Consider the following 17,696-nt stretch of genomic DNA (forward strand, 5'->3'; position numbering starts at 1 on the left):
TCCTACATTCAGGAACACCTTTATGACAAGCCTGCTTTGCACAAATAATGTGACTTGGTGGATTTTTTACATATAGGTCCCGTTTCACATAATCTCATAAAGACAGATTCAGCTTTATTTTTTTTTACCAAATGGCTTCCCAGATTGCTTTACACATAACAACAATATTATGAAAAGGGTCACACTTGAAAAGAATACAAGTTAAAGTCATAATGTATATATTTCTTTCAATTAAACAAGTTATTTTTGATGTAATCATTCACTGCTGTTTTTCACAATAATAATAATAATAATTCCACATAAATGTGTTTTAGACAACTTCTCTAAATGCAAAATGATGCAGGCACCAGAAATGTACATACTTATTATATGTATTTATATACATTATATACATAAATACATAAGTCAATACGGTTTCTGTAGCATGTATTCCTCTTTGAGCAGTACTTCTGTATAGATAGACATACACTATAATGGCAACGGAGCTACAAGAGGTGTCGTCAAAAAGACTATTAAAACAAATGTTACATACAGTAGCATGACTTTTTTTTTTGAAAGCAATTTATTTGAAATCCTACCTGAGGTGCCACCATTCAGAGTTGTAGCGCTCTGGGGGCGTATCCCCGCTGAACACGTTCCATCTCCATTGGTCGATGACGTAGCCAAACGGAAGGAAAGCCATTTTATCTAAAGCCATCTTCAACAGGTAGTTGATGTCACTCTCTGAGCGGAAACACAATGCAGTGTTTAGCCTTACAGTATTATGCATAAACAATGCCATTGTTTATTGCCGTCTTTGTCTAGTTGTTGAGACCACATGTACCTATAGGATCAAATCCAACAAACTAATCTAGCTCATGTCCTAATGAATAATATACGCATCATCCTCTTTCATATTGTCAATATACATCATCGCTTCAACTTTGCAGGAATGGCATTTATTTTAACACACACACACACACACACACACACACACACACACACACACACACACACACACACACACACACACACACACACACACACACACACACACACACACACACGTATATGTCTTTAGTTATTAATTGCACTGTCTGTGTCAGACAGATGTGGGCCTGAACTGGCTGAAGCAGGAATCATAATGAAACACGTTAATGGCACTCAATGAGTTAATGCTACCAGGGTCATTGGTGACAGAATCCAGTAGGCCAAGGATTTGCAGATGTTTAGGTGTGGAGATGGACAGAGTCATCACGTCTCCTATAGCCTCATGGAAGCCAGGGTTGGCTCCGCTGCGGAACCCTACAGGCAGGTCCTGGTAGTGCAGGTAGTACTCCACATGTCCCATCTCATGATGCACCGTGGACAGATGGTCCATGGTCACCTTGGTACACTGCTTGATCCTACACACAAAACAACCAGACAGACCACTGATTATTATTGCATCCGGTGATCTGCTACTTTGCTGGCAAACACAGTATATTAACCACTTAAAGGGATAGTTCACCCCTAAAATGACTTATATCAATGAATTCAAGTCTCCATGGTGTGACTAATCGATAAAAAAGTGCTTTTTTGGGGGGGGGTGAACTGTCCCTTTGAAGTGGGTGAAATGTGTTTTCATGCAAGCTCCATATTTTTTTGTTGTTTTCAGAAAGAGAAAAGAAAAGAGGCTGGGAAGACAAGGAGAGCAAGGAGAAAAATCAAACGGTAAAGGAAACCAAGACGTTTTTCTTGCAAGGTGGTAAGATATACAAGCTCATAGTGTGGCACAGAGTGCCGCACTATGAGCTTGTGAATATGCTATGTTTTTTTTTATCTTGAAAATGTTTGCAAATCTTTGAATATATATATTTTTAAAGACGGGGTGCCGTGATTTTCAGTGATTCCCCCCCCCCCCCCTAAAACATAATCATCAGGTATTATGGTTATACTAGGAGGAAGATTTTTTTCAAAAAAGTGTACAGAAATTGTTAAAATTATGTGGACACGCCTCCAGTTCATTAAGTATACCTGGTATATACCTCTCACCTTAGCACCTCCTCCACCACCTTAGCACCACCCACCTGTCCTAGTCCCTCCTCCTCCTCCTCATGCCCACACCTGCTGTGTTATGATAATGAGGGGGAGGGTATATTTTTACTATGTCACTAAAGGGCTGTTTTTCTATTGGCACGTTTGACCCTCAAGGTATAAACTCAAAATAGTCAGAGAATACATAAAACACCATAAAAACACCACCAGGGGGCTTAATGAAGTTCTATCAACCTCATAGACACATGAAAAACAGAAAAAGTGCAAAACCATGGCACCACCTCTTTAAAGAAAACATTTGCAACTAAAATCTTTGCGTCTGGGGATTCTACAAATGTCTTCTAAATCCTAACAGTTTTCTGAAAAATCGCATGTTGTTGTAATATCAGTGGTTCTCAAACCTTTCCATAAGGACCCCCAAAATGATGTGTATTTGGCCACGGATCCCCATCTCAAAATATGTTGTTCCAGGGACCCCCAGAAGCACAGATTTGAGTTAACATTTTTATGAGCTTGTATACAGTATCTGCATCTGTTTTTAATAGCCAAATAAATCTTAAAATGATGCGTTCCCGGATTGAATGGGTTAAACAATGTCCAACCACGCTAACCTGAAGTCTTTACGGTTGTAGAAGTCCCAGGCGGAGGCGTGACACACCACCGGTCGTCCGTCGGTGGGTTTCTCCAGCATGGACTCCTTCCAGAACTCTGGAGGCATCTCCATGAGACCCAACGAGGTGAAGAACTCCTCAGCAACACGGAACATGTGTGTGGCATTATAGTTCTGATGGAGATAGAGGAACATGTGTGTGACATTATAGTTCTGATGGAGATAGAGGAACATGTGTGTGGCATTATAGTTCTGATGGAGATAGAGGAACATGTGTGTGACATTATAGTTCTGATGGAGATAGAGGTACATGTGTGTGACATTATAGTTCTGATGGAGATAGAGGAACATGTGTGTGACATTATAGTTCTGATGGAGATAAAGGAACATGTGTGTGACATTATAGTTCTGATGGAGATAGAGGAACATGTGTGTGACATTATAGTTCTGATGGAGATAGAGGAACATGTGTGTGACATTATAGTTCTGATGGAGGAAGGAGTAGAGCAGTGTTGATTTTGACAGCAAATTTTGATTTTAGTTTTGGTCATATTTTAGTCAACTTGAAATGTTTTAGTTTTTGTCTAGTTTTAGTCGACTAATAAATATCATAAGATTATAGTCGACTAAAGTACTAATGTATTTTGGCGGTGCCTTGATGGCGTCGTAATGGCTGATTTTACACTTGGTTGCATGTTGAAAATAGCAGATCTACAAGCTCACAATGCGTTGCGTTGCGTTGCGTTGCGTTGCGACGCGTTGTGAGCTTGTAGATGTGTCATTTACATGACATTATGCTTCAGTTGATGTTGTGCAACTGTTTTATACTCTTACTGTACTATTTACATTATTATTTTACTAACTTGTAGCTGCACTTTAACAATTATTAGTGGAATTGTCATTTATTCCTAGATCAGTGGTTCTCAAACTTTTCAAGGACCCCCATAACTCTGAGAGTGTAGAAATGGAACGAAATAGATCCGTGAGGGTCCATTTGGCTCCATTTTGTACACTCTCGGAGTTACAGGCCTGTAAGGGTCCATTTGGAACCCCCTCAAGAGATCCCCGTCTTTGTGAATACATTAGGCTCTGGGTATGTAACAAATTCCACTCTGTTGCGTTGGCACACATGTAATAATCCATGGTCTCCCATGGTCTACCATAGCTCGTACCTTGTTGACCATGGCCTCAGTCACATCCACGTGGGCTTTGCCAGGATAGGGAATCATCATGGTGTAAATATTGTTCCATTCCTGAGCCCACATGTTTCCTATAGGAAGAGAGACATGTTGGAGTCAGACATACCTTAAAGACATCTGTGACCAGTGCATATAGGAGGCATAACAAGTTGCAGGTGTTTGTACTTTACGTATAGGGCTGGGCAATTAACTGAAAATATATCCAAACCATTATTTAGAACCATTGACTGACTGACTCAATCAAATCACAGAGAAGCAGTTTATTTTTTGGATACCGAATCAACAAGAAACGTTTTTAATAGATTTTTAATAATTGACTAAATCAATTAGTCTGATTAGCCACTTAACCCTGTATTATACTTTGTTGTACAATGGTGGCTTACAGAAAGAGTGAAAATAGGGAATATTTTTCACTATTTTATTTTATTTTTAAATGATCATTGATCGTAAACAAGACTAAAGTTTCAAATAATAGTGATAAATGATTTGAAGTCATACGTACCTAACAGATGGGCAGGGATGGGTCCTTTAAGGTTGATGTGTTTGGGTCCATAGTGATCGTAGAGTTTGCGGCGGACATATGCATGCAGGTTCTGGTAGAGGGGCTCTATGGTCTTGTAGATCTTCTCCAAGTCCTCCTTAAAGGTGTCCGTCCCGTACATAGATCGCCACTGATCACCAGAATCTTCATAACCTGTATCAAGACATGTACGACTTTATTTTTGTGTTGATTATCATTGCAGAAATAAGTCATCTGAAGGAATAAAATAAACTAACTAACTAGCTTGCTTCAGATAGTGTTTTACTAGAAACATACTTTGAGGAACAGAGAAGATAGTAATGGTTCCTACCATCGGCCACAGAGGCCTTGTTGCTGAGCTTCACAAATGTGGGGTAAAGCTTCCGTAGAAGAACTCCTGCTGCGTTGTGCCAACCCTCCCACGCATACAGCAGCTTGTTGTAACTCCTGGAGGAGGCCATGAGGTCTACCAGCTCTGGAGAGGGACAACAAACCAATCCAACACACACTCAAACACCCAAACTACAGTACAGTACAGTACAGTACAGTACAGTACAGTACAGTACAGTACAGTACAGTACAGTACAGTACAGTACAGTACAGTACAGTACAGTACAGCACAGCAGTCGTTCGCAACCTTTCAAAATAATCATATTTGAACCGGGGATCACAAGCACGGAGTCGAGTTTACGGATACATTTTGTTTGACTCAGTTCCACAGATGAATATTGTGAAAATAGCCGATCTACAAGCTCACAACGCCTCACGCAGTTTTTCATAATTCCCTTCCCTTAATTATACTGTGAAGAATATTGATTAGTATCTGAAATCTAGTCAACGAAACAAACATCTAATGTTTCATTTCAAAGCTGCCATGAAGAAACAAGTGTTGAGAGTGAAACTGGCCATAAACTCCTCCCTGGATATGAACGACCCTGCAGTAGCGGAAGCCATCTTGGAGCAGGTATGATCAAGCTGTATTAATAATTACAGGAGCACTTCCCCCATGTTTAACCTTATGCTCATATACTTGGTCCTCACTAATGCTCATTATGAATTTGAACCATTTCTGTCCACTCACTCTCTGTGTCACAGAGGATGGCCGTGGACTTCAGTGCTTCAGTGTCTGACCAATAATGTAGACAAACCCCCTACATTATTCTATACAGAGGGATGGTCTTCCTGCTAGAAGACCTTAGGCCTGCCGCTCCTCTCACGGTGCCCATGGTGGACTATGCATGGCAGGGGCATCTTCTTCCCTAAGCCAGGCCTAACCGCCTGGCTCGCACACCAAATCTCTCTTTTGCTGCATGGGTCACCAGCTGGGGATTGGGGACCGCCACTTATAGATGTTTGGCCCCTTATCCTAGAACATCTCCTGGTGGCGGGGCAGTAAACAGGGACGTCTCCCTGACTGACACAGATCAACTTATTTATGTTACTCCCCAAGCTTTGACTCTCGTCTCAGCCAGAGCCAGTGGCTTGCTTTCTCAGCTTTTTTTTCCGAGAGTTCTTTGGTGGCTTTGCACAGTCTGGCTCCCTGTAACCCCAGGTCCTTGAGCAGGCGTGATGTTTGAGCTGCCAACGAAGCCTCTAGCTCCTCCCACCTCCACCGGGTACATCCTCTATCTCCTCCCACCTCCACCGGGTACCTCTTCTAGCTCCTCCCACCTCCACTGGGTACATCCTCGGGATTCCATACACTTTCCCGGCACTCTGCAACCAGTTCTGCGTATTTTCCCATCCTTTTTTCGTAGGCAGCGTCCAGTCCCTCCTCCCATGGCACCGTCAGCTCAACCAACAGTGCTGACAATATTCTAAGGGCGCGCTCCCACCGCACTTTTATTTGACCTCTGGGGCAGAATCTGCCAATGCTTTGTCAATGTAAATGCGTCAGACCGTGCGTTTATCCGCTCTACACGACTTGTCCATTTGAAGCATAAAACTGCTGGAGGCAGGAGCTGATTTTCCCCCTCTGTCCAATCGGGTGAGTCGAAGGCGGATCGTCCCAAGACTCAGGAAGCACCATGGTGCTCAAGGCAGAAGGCGGTGCGGGCTACGGGGAGGGTCCTGAAAGTGAGTGACAGGCGCGTCACTCGTTTTTTGGGGCGCCCCCTATAAGTGAGGTTTGGACACTGACCAATCCTGCACCGTGATTGGCCAATAGTCTACAACGCAGTCTACAACCCTAACCCTTCCACAGTCAATGCAAATCTATACTTTTTGCAAAGTCAGCCAATCACATTACAGCTAGTGTCATCACCACTAGCTGTAATGTGATTGGCTGACTTTGCAAATTCCGGACTGTGATTGGCGTGCAGCCCTATGAATAGCAGTATGGACTTAAAAAAACACATTTATGTTTCTTTTAAGTGAGTCATGTTGTGATGACCACACACCGCCCACTTCACACTGGGTGTGATTTTTAGAATCCGCTGGCTGCAAAAAACTGTGGCCGCGCACAACCTGCGTTTAACGCTAGCCGACCATGTTTTGGTGGGAGCGCCCTAAACATTTTTTTGAAAAAAACTTGCTATAATATCAGTGGTTCGCAAACCTTTTTCATGTCAAGGACCCCCAGAATGATATGTATTTGTTCGCGGACCCCCATCTCAAAATATGTTGTTCCGGGGACCCCTAGAAGCAAAGATCGGAGTAAAAAAAAATCACTTTAAAACACTGTATATATATATTCAAATATTTGCACAAATATTTTCCACGATTTAAAAATAAATAGTAGATCTACAAGCGCGGCACTCTATGAGCTTGTATATCTATAAAATTGTCAAATGTTATGTAAGAAAAAGGCAAACATTAGTCGATCTACAAGCTCACATAGTCGATCAACAAGCTCACAACGGCGTTGTGAGCTTCTAGATCGGTCCACAGTTCAAATATGATTATTTTGGGGGGGTCATCAGTTCAAATATGATTATTTTGGGGGTCTGCAGTTCAAATATGATTATTTGGGGGGGTCCGCAGTTCAAATATGATAATTTTGAGGGGTTGCGGCACTGAAAAGTTTAGGAACCTTCGCTGTAGGCAGACCTCAACTGAGCTACAAAGACATGACAGATATGATCATGATGACATCATGCCAAGAAGAGATCACGTGTTTTAATGAAAATCACATTGCAGTCAGTCGTGACTCGTGAGCCTAGAGCACTTTGAATGTTTTGTATGAAAGCCACACCCCCCATTTTACATCCATTTCCCCAAGCTGAAATTACCTTGACAAACAAACACGTCAACACATTTGTGTACGAACAAATGTTTTTTTTTATTAAAGACGTATTTCTTATCCCTGGCCTTGAGCCAAGTTTTCCTTTACTGGTGCAAATGTTTTGTTTGTGTCTATTTCATTGGTATCGTATGCTAATGTATGTTTATAATGCATATTTTGTTTAAACCTGTACAGCACTTTGGTTGACCTGGTCATATTAAACGTACTCTATACATTATGGGTCTTCAATGTTTTTCAGGCCATGGACCCCTTAGCAGAGAGAAAGATGAAGCAGGGACCCCCCCCCCCCCCCACTACATTTTGTATAACATTGTGTTGCAGATTAAACATGTTCATATATTTTATAGATAGCTTCATAGACTAGTTTGACAGCACTATCATCGGTGTTGTGTCAATTAATGTATTTTGTTAGTGTTTTGTTACACATTAGCTTCTCTATTAATTCATGTTAATGTGTATTTTAAGACCTTTTAAACCCTCAATACTAAGTAAACTTGACCGTTGGCTCTACTTGGTCTGCTCTTTTCCCCCATCTACATCAAACCTCTTTGCCGAAAATAGACGTTCTGCAAGCTCTACAAGTATTGGCATCAAAGTATACTGAAAAGACCAAAAGTAAAAGTACTCGATATGCAAAGTGTCTCATTTCACAAGTTTTCAAATGTCTAAAAAGTATAAAAAGTTGTGAGCTTGTATCGTCTATTTTCAAATATCTGAAGGGCTGAAGTGGTTAATGTATGTTTCGGAACAATAATCAAAATCAACAAGTAACTAGTGACTAGTAAGTTTCCAAATAATTGTAGTGGAGTAAAAAGTACAATATTTAGCTCTGAGATGTAGTGGAGTAGAAGTGCAAGTACTGAAAATTGGAAATACTCTGGTATTAGTCAAGTACCTCAAAATCGTACTTGAGTACAGTACTTAGTTATTTTCCACCACTGCTGCAGACCCACTGGTGTCATGGTATTTATTTTCTTTAAAATCTTGAAAATCGTTTCATTGTGATACAGATAAATAGGAGCTATACTAAACATGATCTGAAAATGCACGCGGCCCACCCATCTAACTCTCAAGTGGCATCCAGCGGGGGGCAGTGGCCCAGGGGGGGCAGTGGCTCAGGGGGTGGCACTGGCTCAAGGGAGGGGGGGGGGGGGGGGGGCAGTGGCTCAGGGGGGGGGCAGTGGCCCACGTGTTTTAATGAAAATCACATTGCAGTCCGTCGTGACTCGCGAGCCTGCAGCACTTTGAATGTTTTGTATGAAAGCCACACCCCCCATTTTACATCCATTTCTCCAAGCTGAAATGACCTTAACAATGACAAACAAACATGTCAACACATTTGTGTGTCGGACGAATGCTACCCCCCCCCCCCCCCCCCCCCCAGCGTCCTCGCATGAACCGAACCTTTTCGGGCCCCAGGCTCTGGAACAACTTGTCCGTAGTTGCTACCCAGTCCATTGGTATTTTTAAGTCTTCATTAAAGACAGTGGTGGAAAAAGTACTCTTTCTTTTTTTTTTTTTTTTTTTGTATAGGGTTTAAGTGGTTAAAGAGATATGAAAAAACTGGAAACATAGATTAAAAGGATGCAAACAAGAAAATCAAGGTTTAAATATGGGGGTTCTTGACATTTAAAGGTTTGAGAAGCGCTGGTGTAAAGCTTTGGTTTGCAGTCATCAACTCAACAGTTATTATGACCAGGTCAACCAAAGTGCTGTACAGGTTCAAACAAAACAATGCAATATAAACAGACATTAGCATACGATAACAATGAAACAGACACAACACAAACAGACATTAGCATACCATAACAATGAAACAGACACAAACAAAACCTTTGCACCAGTGAAGGAAAACTTGGCTGAATGCCAGGGAGAAGAAATAAGTAACTAAGTACGTGTACTCAAGTACTGTAGACTACTTAAGTACAATTTTGAGGTGTTTTTACTTTCTTCTGTATTTCAATACTTTTACTTCTACTCCACTACATCTCAGAGGAAGATATTGTACTTTTACTCCACCACAGTTATTTAAAAATGTAGTTACAATGTAGATTTGGATTATTATTATTACAAAACACACTAATACCACTTCAGCCCTGTATATACAGTAGATTGGTAGATCTGAAGGGCTGAAGTGGTTAATGTATGTTTTATAATAATAATCAAAATCAACAAGTAACTAGTATGTTTTCAAATAAGTGTAGTGGAGTAAAAAGTACTTGAGTACATGTACTCAATTATTTTCCACCACTGCTGTAGACCCACTGGTGTCATGGTATTTATTTTCTTTCAAATCTTTTCATTGTGATACAGGTAAATAGGAGCTACTGTACTAAACATGATCTCTAAATGCATGCGGCCCAGTGGGCCCACCAATCGAACTTTCAAGTGGGCCTCCATCCAGAGAAGCTTGGGGACCACTGCTCTACACCAAATAGCTTTACTGAAAATAGCTGATCTAAACAAGCTCATAACGCGTCACAACGCTTGCAGATCTGCTATATTCACAGAATGTTTGCCTATAGTAATAGATGTTGTGCCCAGAAAAGGAAACATTGGAGATTAAGCGATTAATGTCAATCCCTTTGCAGTCAGTGAGTCGTGACCTGAGGAGCCACTTTGAATGTTTTGAATGAAAGGTGGGGGAATCAAACAGATAGGCGGGAACATGGACACTCCAATGGTCTGAATTCATCTATTAAAGCTTAACGTTAAGCCCTGTCTACAGTCACATGAAGAGAGGAGGCGGCAGAGAGGAGAATGAAGACACAGGCTCTGTTGTGTGTTGTGACCATAACAGGTAAGTGCTGCTATATTCTCCTATATGACTGACGGTTAATATGAAGGCAGTGGTGGAAAGTAACTAAGTACATTTACACTGGAGTATTTCCAATTTTCGGTACTTTTACTTCTACTCCACTACATCTCAGAGGCAAATATTATACCTTTACTCCACTACAATTATTTTAAAACTTTAGTTACTTTTGTAGATTTTGATTGTTATTACAACACATTATCCTCTTCAGCCCTATACACATTTTGGCCATTTGAAAATAGCAGATCTACAAGCTCGTAGATCTGCTGTTTTACAAAGATTTGTGTACATTTAAAAACTTGAAAAGGGGCATTCTGCATAAGGAGTACTTTTACTTTAGGTACTTTAAGTACATTTTGATGCCAATACTTTTGAACTTTTACTCAAGTACATTTTTAATACCGGACTTTTACTTGTAACAGAGTATTTCTGCATTGCAGTATTGATACTTTTACTTAAGTAAAACATTTGAGTTCCCTTTCCACGACTGCCTTAACCATTTAAAGGACAACTTTGGTTTTTTACAACCAAGGTTTATATTTTAGCTTGTAATTAAAGTAAATAAAAGATGAGTGTTATTTTTTTTTCATTTACTGCTTTCTATAGTTTTAGCAATTTTCACGATATTTTTTACAGTGGGCGGGGGCATTCTGTCCGGTGGCTAAATATGCCTTTTTTACACAATAAAAAAAGGTCCTGCGGTCTTTGATGGCCAGATGTGAGTTATTGGGGGCTAGAAACAAGCTTCTGTAATTACTAATAAAGAAAACGCTGGGTTATTGTGTAAAAAATGACATATTTAACCACCGGACAGAATGCCCCCGCCCACTAGACACACACTGTAAAAAATATCGCGAAAATTGCTAAAACTATAGAAAGCAGTAAATGAAAAAAAATTAACACTCATCTTTTATTTACTTTAATTACAAGCTAAAATATAAACCTTGGTTGTAAAAAAAACAAAGTTGTCCTTTAAACTATTTCAGTATATATGGTTGACCGGAGTCCCACAGGGCTCTATAGTATTGTATTTTCAGCACATTTTATATGAATTAAAAAAGTAATCGATAAAATAATCGCTAAGAAAACAATGGATAGCAGTGTTGATTTTGACAGCATGAATTTTGATTTAGTTTTAGTCATAGCCTTTAAGAAAATTCCATTTAGTTTTAGTCATATTTTAGTTCTAGTCATATTTTAGTTTTAGTCATACCTTAGTTTTAGTCATAGTCTTTTGAATATAATTCCATTTAGTTTTAGTCATTTTTTTGTCATCTGAAATGTTTTAGTTTTTGTCTAGCTTTAGTCGACTAAATATCATAAGATTATAGTCGACTAAATCTACAGTTGATTTAGTCGACTAAAATGTATGTCGGCGGTGCCTTGAGGGAATCGTAATGGCTGATTTTACACTTGGTTGACGCGTTGTGAGCTTGCTTGCTTGTAGATCTGCTATTTTCAAAGTGCAACACCCGAGCGCAACCAAACATAGAATGACTTGTCTTTTAGTTCTACTGGATCTCTTCTCCACTCGTCCCTCATTAACATTTTTATTTGTTGACAAAATTGTCATTATATTTAGTCTTTTAGGTTTAGTCGACGAAATCAACACTGATGGAATAGGCTCTATGCACAGCAGCCATATTGGGAATGAATTGGGCCCCTTCCTTACCTCCTTCACAGGTGTTACCAATGATACTAATTAAGGCTCTGTTCCATTTAGTGTGGCATAGTGGTTGTCTTATTTTCAAGGACCCCCATAACTCTGAGAGTTACACACCCACCATAAGGGGCCATTTGGGAACCAAAATGGAGTGTTTCTAGTGAGCCATCATGCACGATATCAGCACCCTGGCCAGAACGGAACAGAGCCTTCATTAGTATCATTGGTAACACCTGTGAAGGATGTAAGGAAGGGGCCCAATTCATTCCCAATATGGCTGCTGTGCATAGGGCCTATTGTGATGGTATAGCAGACAATAACATATATATTGTATTGTATTGTGTTCTATCCTACAGGGCTGTGGACCCTGTCCTTATGTGTCACTCATCAGTACCATTTTATAAGTTACCCAATGAACTGGACAGATGCTCAGCAGTTCTGCAGGGACAAGTTCACAGACCTGGCTACTGTACACACCCTGGAGGACGTCAACACACTGGACCGTATGGTGGACAAACTGGATACACAGCTGTATAGAGTAAATATTTCTACTTATCTGTTCAGTTTTTACACCACCTTTTGAATCATGCAGAGGTGGAAAAAGTTCTCTTTTCTTTTTCTTTTTACTTTTTTCTAACCCATTAAAACCAGTGGTGTAAAGTAACTAAGTACATTTACTCAGGTACTGTACTTAAGTACAATTTTGAGGTATTTTTACTATACTGGAGTATTTTCAATGTTCAGCACTTTTACTTCTACTCCACTGCATCTCAGAGGCTAATATTGTACTTTTACTCCACTACAAGTATTTGCAGACTTTAGCCTACTAGTTACTTTGTAGATTTTGATTATGATTACAAAACATATTACTAACCCACTTCAGCCCTATATACATACATATACGCAACGCATTGCAAACAGACATTGCAAACAGACTACACACCAGAAAAGAGTAAATATTTCTACGTGTCTGTTCCCTTTTGCAGTGGTGGAAAAAGTACTCAAATGTTTTACTTAAGTACAAGTAATAATACTGCAATGTAGAAATACTCTGTTAGGGCGCGCTCCCACCGCACTTTTATTTTCCCTCTGGGGCGGAATCTGCCAATGCTTTGTCAATGCAAATGTGTGGATTCATGGTCTTGCAGATTTTTTCCAAGAATCCACACATTTGCATTGACAAAGCATTGGCAGATTCCGCCCCAGAGATAAAATAAAAGTGCGGTGGGAGCGCGCCCTTACAAGTAAAAGTCTGGAAATTTTTACTTGAGTAAAAGTACAAAAGTATAGGCATCAAAATTTACTTAAAGTACCAAAAGTAGAAAGTACTCATTATGCAGAATGTCCCATTTCACAAGTTTTCAAATGTTTACAAATCTTTTGAAAATAGTAGATCTACAAGCTCATAGATCTGCTATTTTCAAATGGCTGAAATGTATATAGGGCTGAAGTGGATAATGTATGTTTTGTAATAATAATCTAAACCTACAAACGAACTAGTAACTAAGGGCGCGCTCTCACCAAAAGTTGGCTGGCTGCTGTTAAACGCAGGTTGTGCGCGGCCACAGTTTTTTGCAGCCAGCGGATTCTAAAAAAACGCTGTGACGCACCTGTCACTCACATTCAAGACCGTCCCCGTAGCCCGTAGCCCGCACCGCCACTAGACACTAGCCACTAGACAAAAAAATGTCTTTGCACTTTCACACTTGGGGTTCGTACATCTACATACACATTCAAATTTTAAAAATAATATACTTACCCCATGGCCACAGGTATGTTACAATCATGTACGGGTCCTCATAAGTATCCGTATCTTCCGTATTGTTCAATAAAAAGCATTTTAATCCAATCAGTGGTCATTTTCTCCGTATGCTTTCAACTGCGCGACCTTAGCGGTTGAAAGGTGTATTGCACTGTTGGTACATTATAACTCTATGGGAAAATGGCCACCAATCGATTAAAATGCTTTTTATTGAACAATACGGAAGATACGGGTACTTCTGAGGGCCCGTACATGATTGTAAAATCCGTGGCCATAGGGTAAGCACTTTATATTTTAAATCTGAATGTGTATGTAGATGTACGAACCCCAAGTGCACAAATCCTAAAGTACTGGGTGAGATGCAACAGCTACAACCAGTTGGTCCACTGAGAGCACCATGTTGCTTCCTGAGTCTTGGGACGGTCCGCCTTCGACTCACCCGATTGGACAGAGGGGGAAAATCAGCTCCTGCCTCCAGCAGATTTATGCTTCTTCGTGCAGAGCGGATAAACGCAAGGTCTGCGCGACAAGCGGAAAAATCTGCTCTTGCGTGAATCCACGCATTTGCATTGACAAAGCATTGGCAGATTCTGCCCCAGAGGTAAAATAAAAGTGCGGTGGGAGCGCGCCCTAAAGCTGTCAAATAATTGTAGTGGAGTAAAAGAGCAATATTTGCCTTTGAGATGTAGTGGAGTATAAGTAAAAATACCGAAAATGGGAAGTACTCCAGTAAAGTAAAAATTCATGTACGGGGGGGGGGGGGGTCTGTTCTTTAAAAAATAAACTGCACATTTGTTTTGTTTCTTTATGCTTTCTTCTATATGTACTTGTTTTTATATATATATATATTTTATTTATTTTTTGCCTGAGAATAGGGACGCCAGGGGTTAATGATCGTCGGTGCAGTGGTGGAAAGTAACTAAGTACATTTACTCAAGTACTGTACTTAAGTACAATGTTGATGTATTTATTTTTACTTTACTGGAGTATTTCCAATTTTCATTACTTTTACTTCTACTCCGTTACATCTCAGAGGCAAATATTGTACTTTTACTCCACTAGAATTATTTGAAAACTTTAGTTACTTTGTAGATTTGTGTTATTATTACAAAACATACATTAACCACTTCAGCCCTAAATACATTTAGGCCATTTGAAAATAGCTGATCTACAGGCTCACAATGCGTCGCGATGCGGCGCATTGTGAGCTTGTAGATCGGCTATTTTCAAACGATTTGTATACATTTTAAAAATTGTTAAATGGGACATTCTGCATAATGAGTACTTTCTACTTTTGGTACTTTAAGTACATTTTGATACCAATATTTCTGTACTTTTACTCAAGTACATTTTTAATTCCAGACTTTTACTCATAACGGACATTCTAGATTGCAATATTGATAGTTTTACTTTTACTAATGTGAATACTTGTTTCACCACTGCTGAGAGTAGGGACACAGCAGGGTTAATGATCCTTGATGTCATTTGTTTCAAGGCACCCTGGATAGGCCTGTACAACGATGTCACCAGCTGGAGATGGTCTCTGGAAGATGAACGCTTCTACAACGATGCAGAGGAACGCACGTACAGGAACTGGGGTCCTGGTGAACCAAGCAGTGGTGGACGTTGTTGTGTCATATATGATGGTGTGTTTTATGCTCTCAGTTGTGCAGGGAAATACCGTTCCATCTGCTTCGACGACACAGGTGAGATGCAGTGGTGGAAAGTAACTAATTACATTTACTCAAGTACTTTACTTAGGTAAAAAAGATTGAAGTACTTTACTTCAGTATTTCCAATTGTCAGTACTTTTACTTCTACTCCACTACACCTCAGAGGCAAATATTGTACTTTTTACTCCACTAACATTATTTGAAAACTTTACTAGTTACTTTGTAGATTTGTATTATTATTACAAAACATACATTAACCACTTCAGGCCTATTTATTTTCAGAGCCAATAAGGAAATACATCAAACTTCAAAAGCCACTGACATGGTCCGAGGCTCAGAGGGAGTGCAGGGAGAAACACACAGACCTGGCCAGTGTGAGGAACCAGGCTGAGCACCAGGAGATCCAGAAGATCATGGACTCTGGATGGCGCTACTGGATCGGTCTGTACCGACACTCCTGGAAGTGGTCCGATGGGAGCAGCTCCTCATTCAGGTACAGTGGTGTAAAGTAACTCTGTACATTTACTCAAGTACTGTACTTAAGTAAAAGGTTGAGGTATTTTTACTTTACTGGAGTATTTCCATTTTTCTGTACTTTTACTTCTACTCCACTACATCTCAGAGGCAAATATTGTACTTTTACTCCACTACAATGATTTGAAAACTTTAGTTACTAGTTACTTTGTTGTGATTATTATGACAAAACATACATTAACCACTTCAGCCCGATATACATTTCAGCCATTTGAAAATCTACAAGCGCACAGTCGCACACTGAGTACTTTTACTTTTGGTAGGCCTACTTTAAGTACAATTTGATGGTAATACTTTATACTTTTGCTCAAGTACATTTAGATTTCCGGACTTTTACTTTTAACAGAGTATTTCTACATTGCAGTATTGATGCTTTTACTTTGGTAAAAAAAATAGTACTTTTTCCACCACTGCTCAGGTACTGGATGACGGGGCAACCAAATGGTGATCTGAGGGAGACATGTGCTGACATGGTGTTTGCCAGTGGGTCCAGATGGGGCGACAACAATTGTGACCATAAAACTTCCTTCATCTGCTACAGCGGTAAGTGATAACTGATAGTGATGGGAAAAGTTCTACATTTTTTCTTGAGTAAAAAGTCCAGAATTCAAAATTGACTTGAGTAAAAGTACAAAAGTATCACTTTAAACTTAATACTTAGTGCCAAAAGTAAAAGTACTCATTGTGCAGAATGTTTTCAAAAGTATGAAAATCTTTTGAAAATAGCAGTCCTACAAGCTCACAATGCGTCGCATCGCAATGCATTGTGAGCTTGTAGATCAGCTATTTTCAAATGGACAAAATGTATACAGGGCTGAGTGTATGTTTTGTAATAATAATCAAAATCTACAAAGTAACGAAAGTTAATATTTGTAGTGGAGTAAAAGCACAATATTTGCCTCTGAGATGTAGTGGAGTAGAAGTAAAAGTACTGAAAATTGGAAATACTCCAGTAAAGTAAAATTACCTCAAAATTGTACTTAAGTGAGGGCAAAGGTCAAGATATGAATGTTACTTTGGATTTGATTTGTTTTCTTCATTCCGTTTTGACAAAGAGAAATAAGGAAGAACATTATTAAAAAAATATTTTAAATTCATTTCACTTCATTATACTGTGAAGAATATTGATTAGCATCTGAATTCCATCAATGAAACGAACAGTGGTGGAAAAAGTACTCAAATGATTTACTTAAGTAAAAGTATCAATACTGCAATATATAAATACTCTGTTAGGGCGCGCTCCCACCGCACTTTTATTTTACCTCGGGGGCGGAATCTGCCAATGCTTTGTCAATGCAAATGCGTGGATTCTTGGAAGAAATCCGCAAGACCAGGAATCCACGCATTTGCATTGAGGGTGCGCTCCCACCGCACTTTTATTTTACCTCTGGGGCAGAATCTGCCAATGCTTTGTCAATACAAATGCGTGGATTCTTGGAAAAAATCCGCAAGACCAGGAATCTGACAAAGCATTGGCAGATTCTGCCCCAGAGGTAAAATAAAAGTGCGGTGGGAGCGCGCCCTTACTAGTAAAAGTAAAACAAATAAATAAAAATTACTTGAGTAAAAGTACAAAAGTATTGACATCAAAATATACTTAAACTACCAAAAGTAAAACTACTAAAATATTTGAAAACATAGGGCTAAAGTGGTTAATGTA

General features: G+C 39.7%; 2 protein-coding genes across 2 annotated transcripts in view; both read right to left on the bottom strand.

Moving 5' to 3' along the window:
- The window catches only part of LOC311052793 (glycerol-3-phosphate dehydrogenase [NAD(+)], cytoplasmic), a 346,962-nt gene that overhangs the window by 23,166 nt on the left and 306,100 nt on the right, over window positions 1–17,696 (bottom strand). The gene's annotated exons all lie outside the window — the stretch shown is intronic.
- The window catches only part of LOC311054055 (angiotensin-converting enzyme-like), a gene marked incomplete at both ends in the record, with an annotated part of 41,341 nt that overhangs the window by 3,676 nt on the left and 19,969 nt on the right, over window positions 1–17,696 (bottom strand). The window contains 7 exons of the mRNA XM_084069935.1: window positions 579–723; window positions 1,162–1,385; window positions 2,628–2,800; window positions 3,799–3,896; window positions 4,328–4,519; window positions 4,677–4,820; window positions 15,357–15,430. Of these exons, the coding sequence (XP_083926061.1) occupies window positions 579–723; window positions 1,162–1,385; window positions 2,628–2,800; window positions 3,799–3,896; window positions 4,328–4,519; window positions 4,677–4,820; window positions 15,357–15,430 (1,050 nt within the window). The remainder of the gene's footprint in view (window positions 1–578; window positions 724–1,161; window positions 1,386–2,627; window positions 2,801–3,798; window positions 3,897–4,327; window positions 4,520–4,676; window positions 4,821–15,356; window positions 15,431–17,696) is intronic.

The sequence above is a fragment of the Gymnoscopelus microlampas genome (genome assembly GCF_963454915.1).
Source record: "Gymnoscopelus microlampas genome assembly, chromosome: 10".
Lineage (NCBI taxonomy): Eukaryota > Metazoa > Chordata > Actinopteri > Myctophiformes > Myctophidae > Gymnoscopelus > Gymnoscopelus microlampas.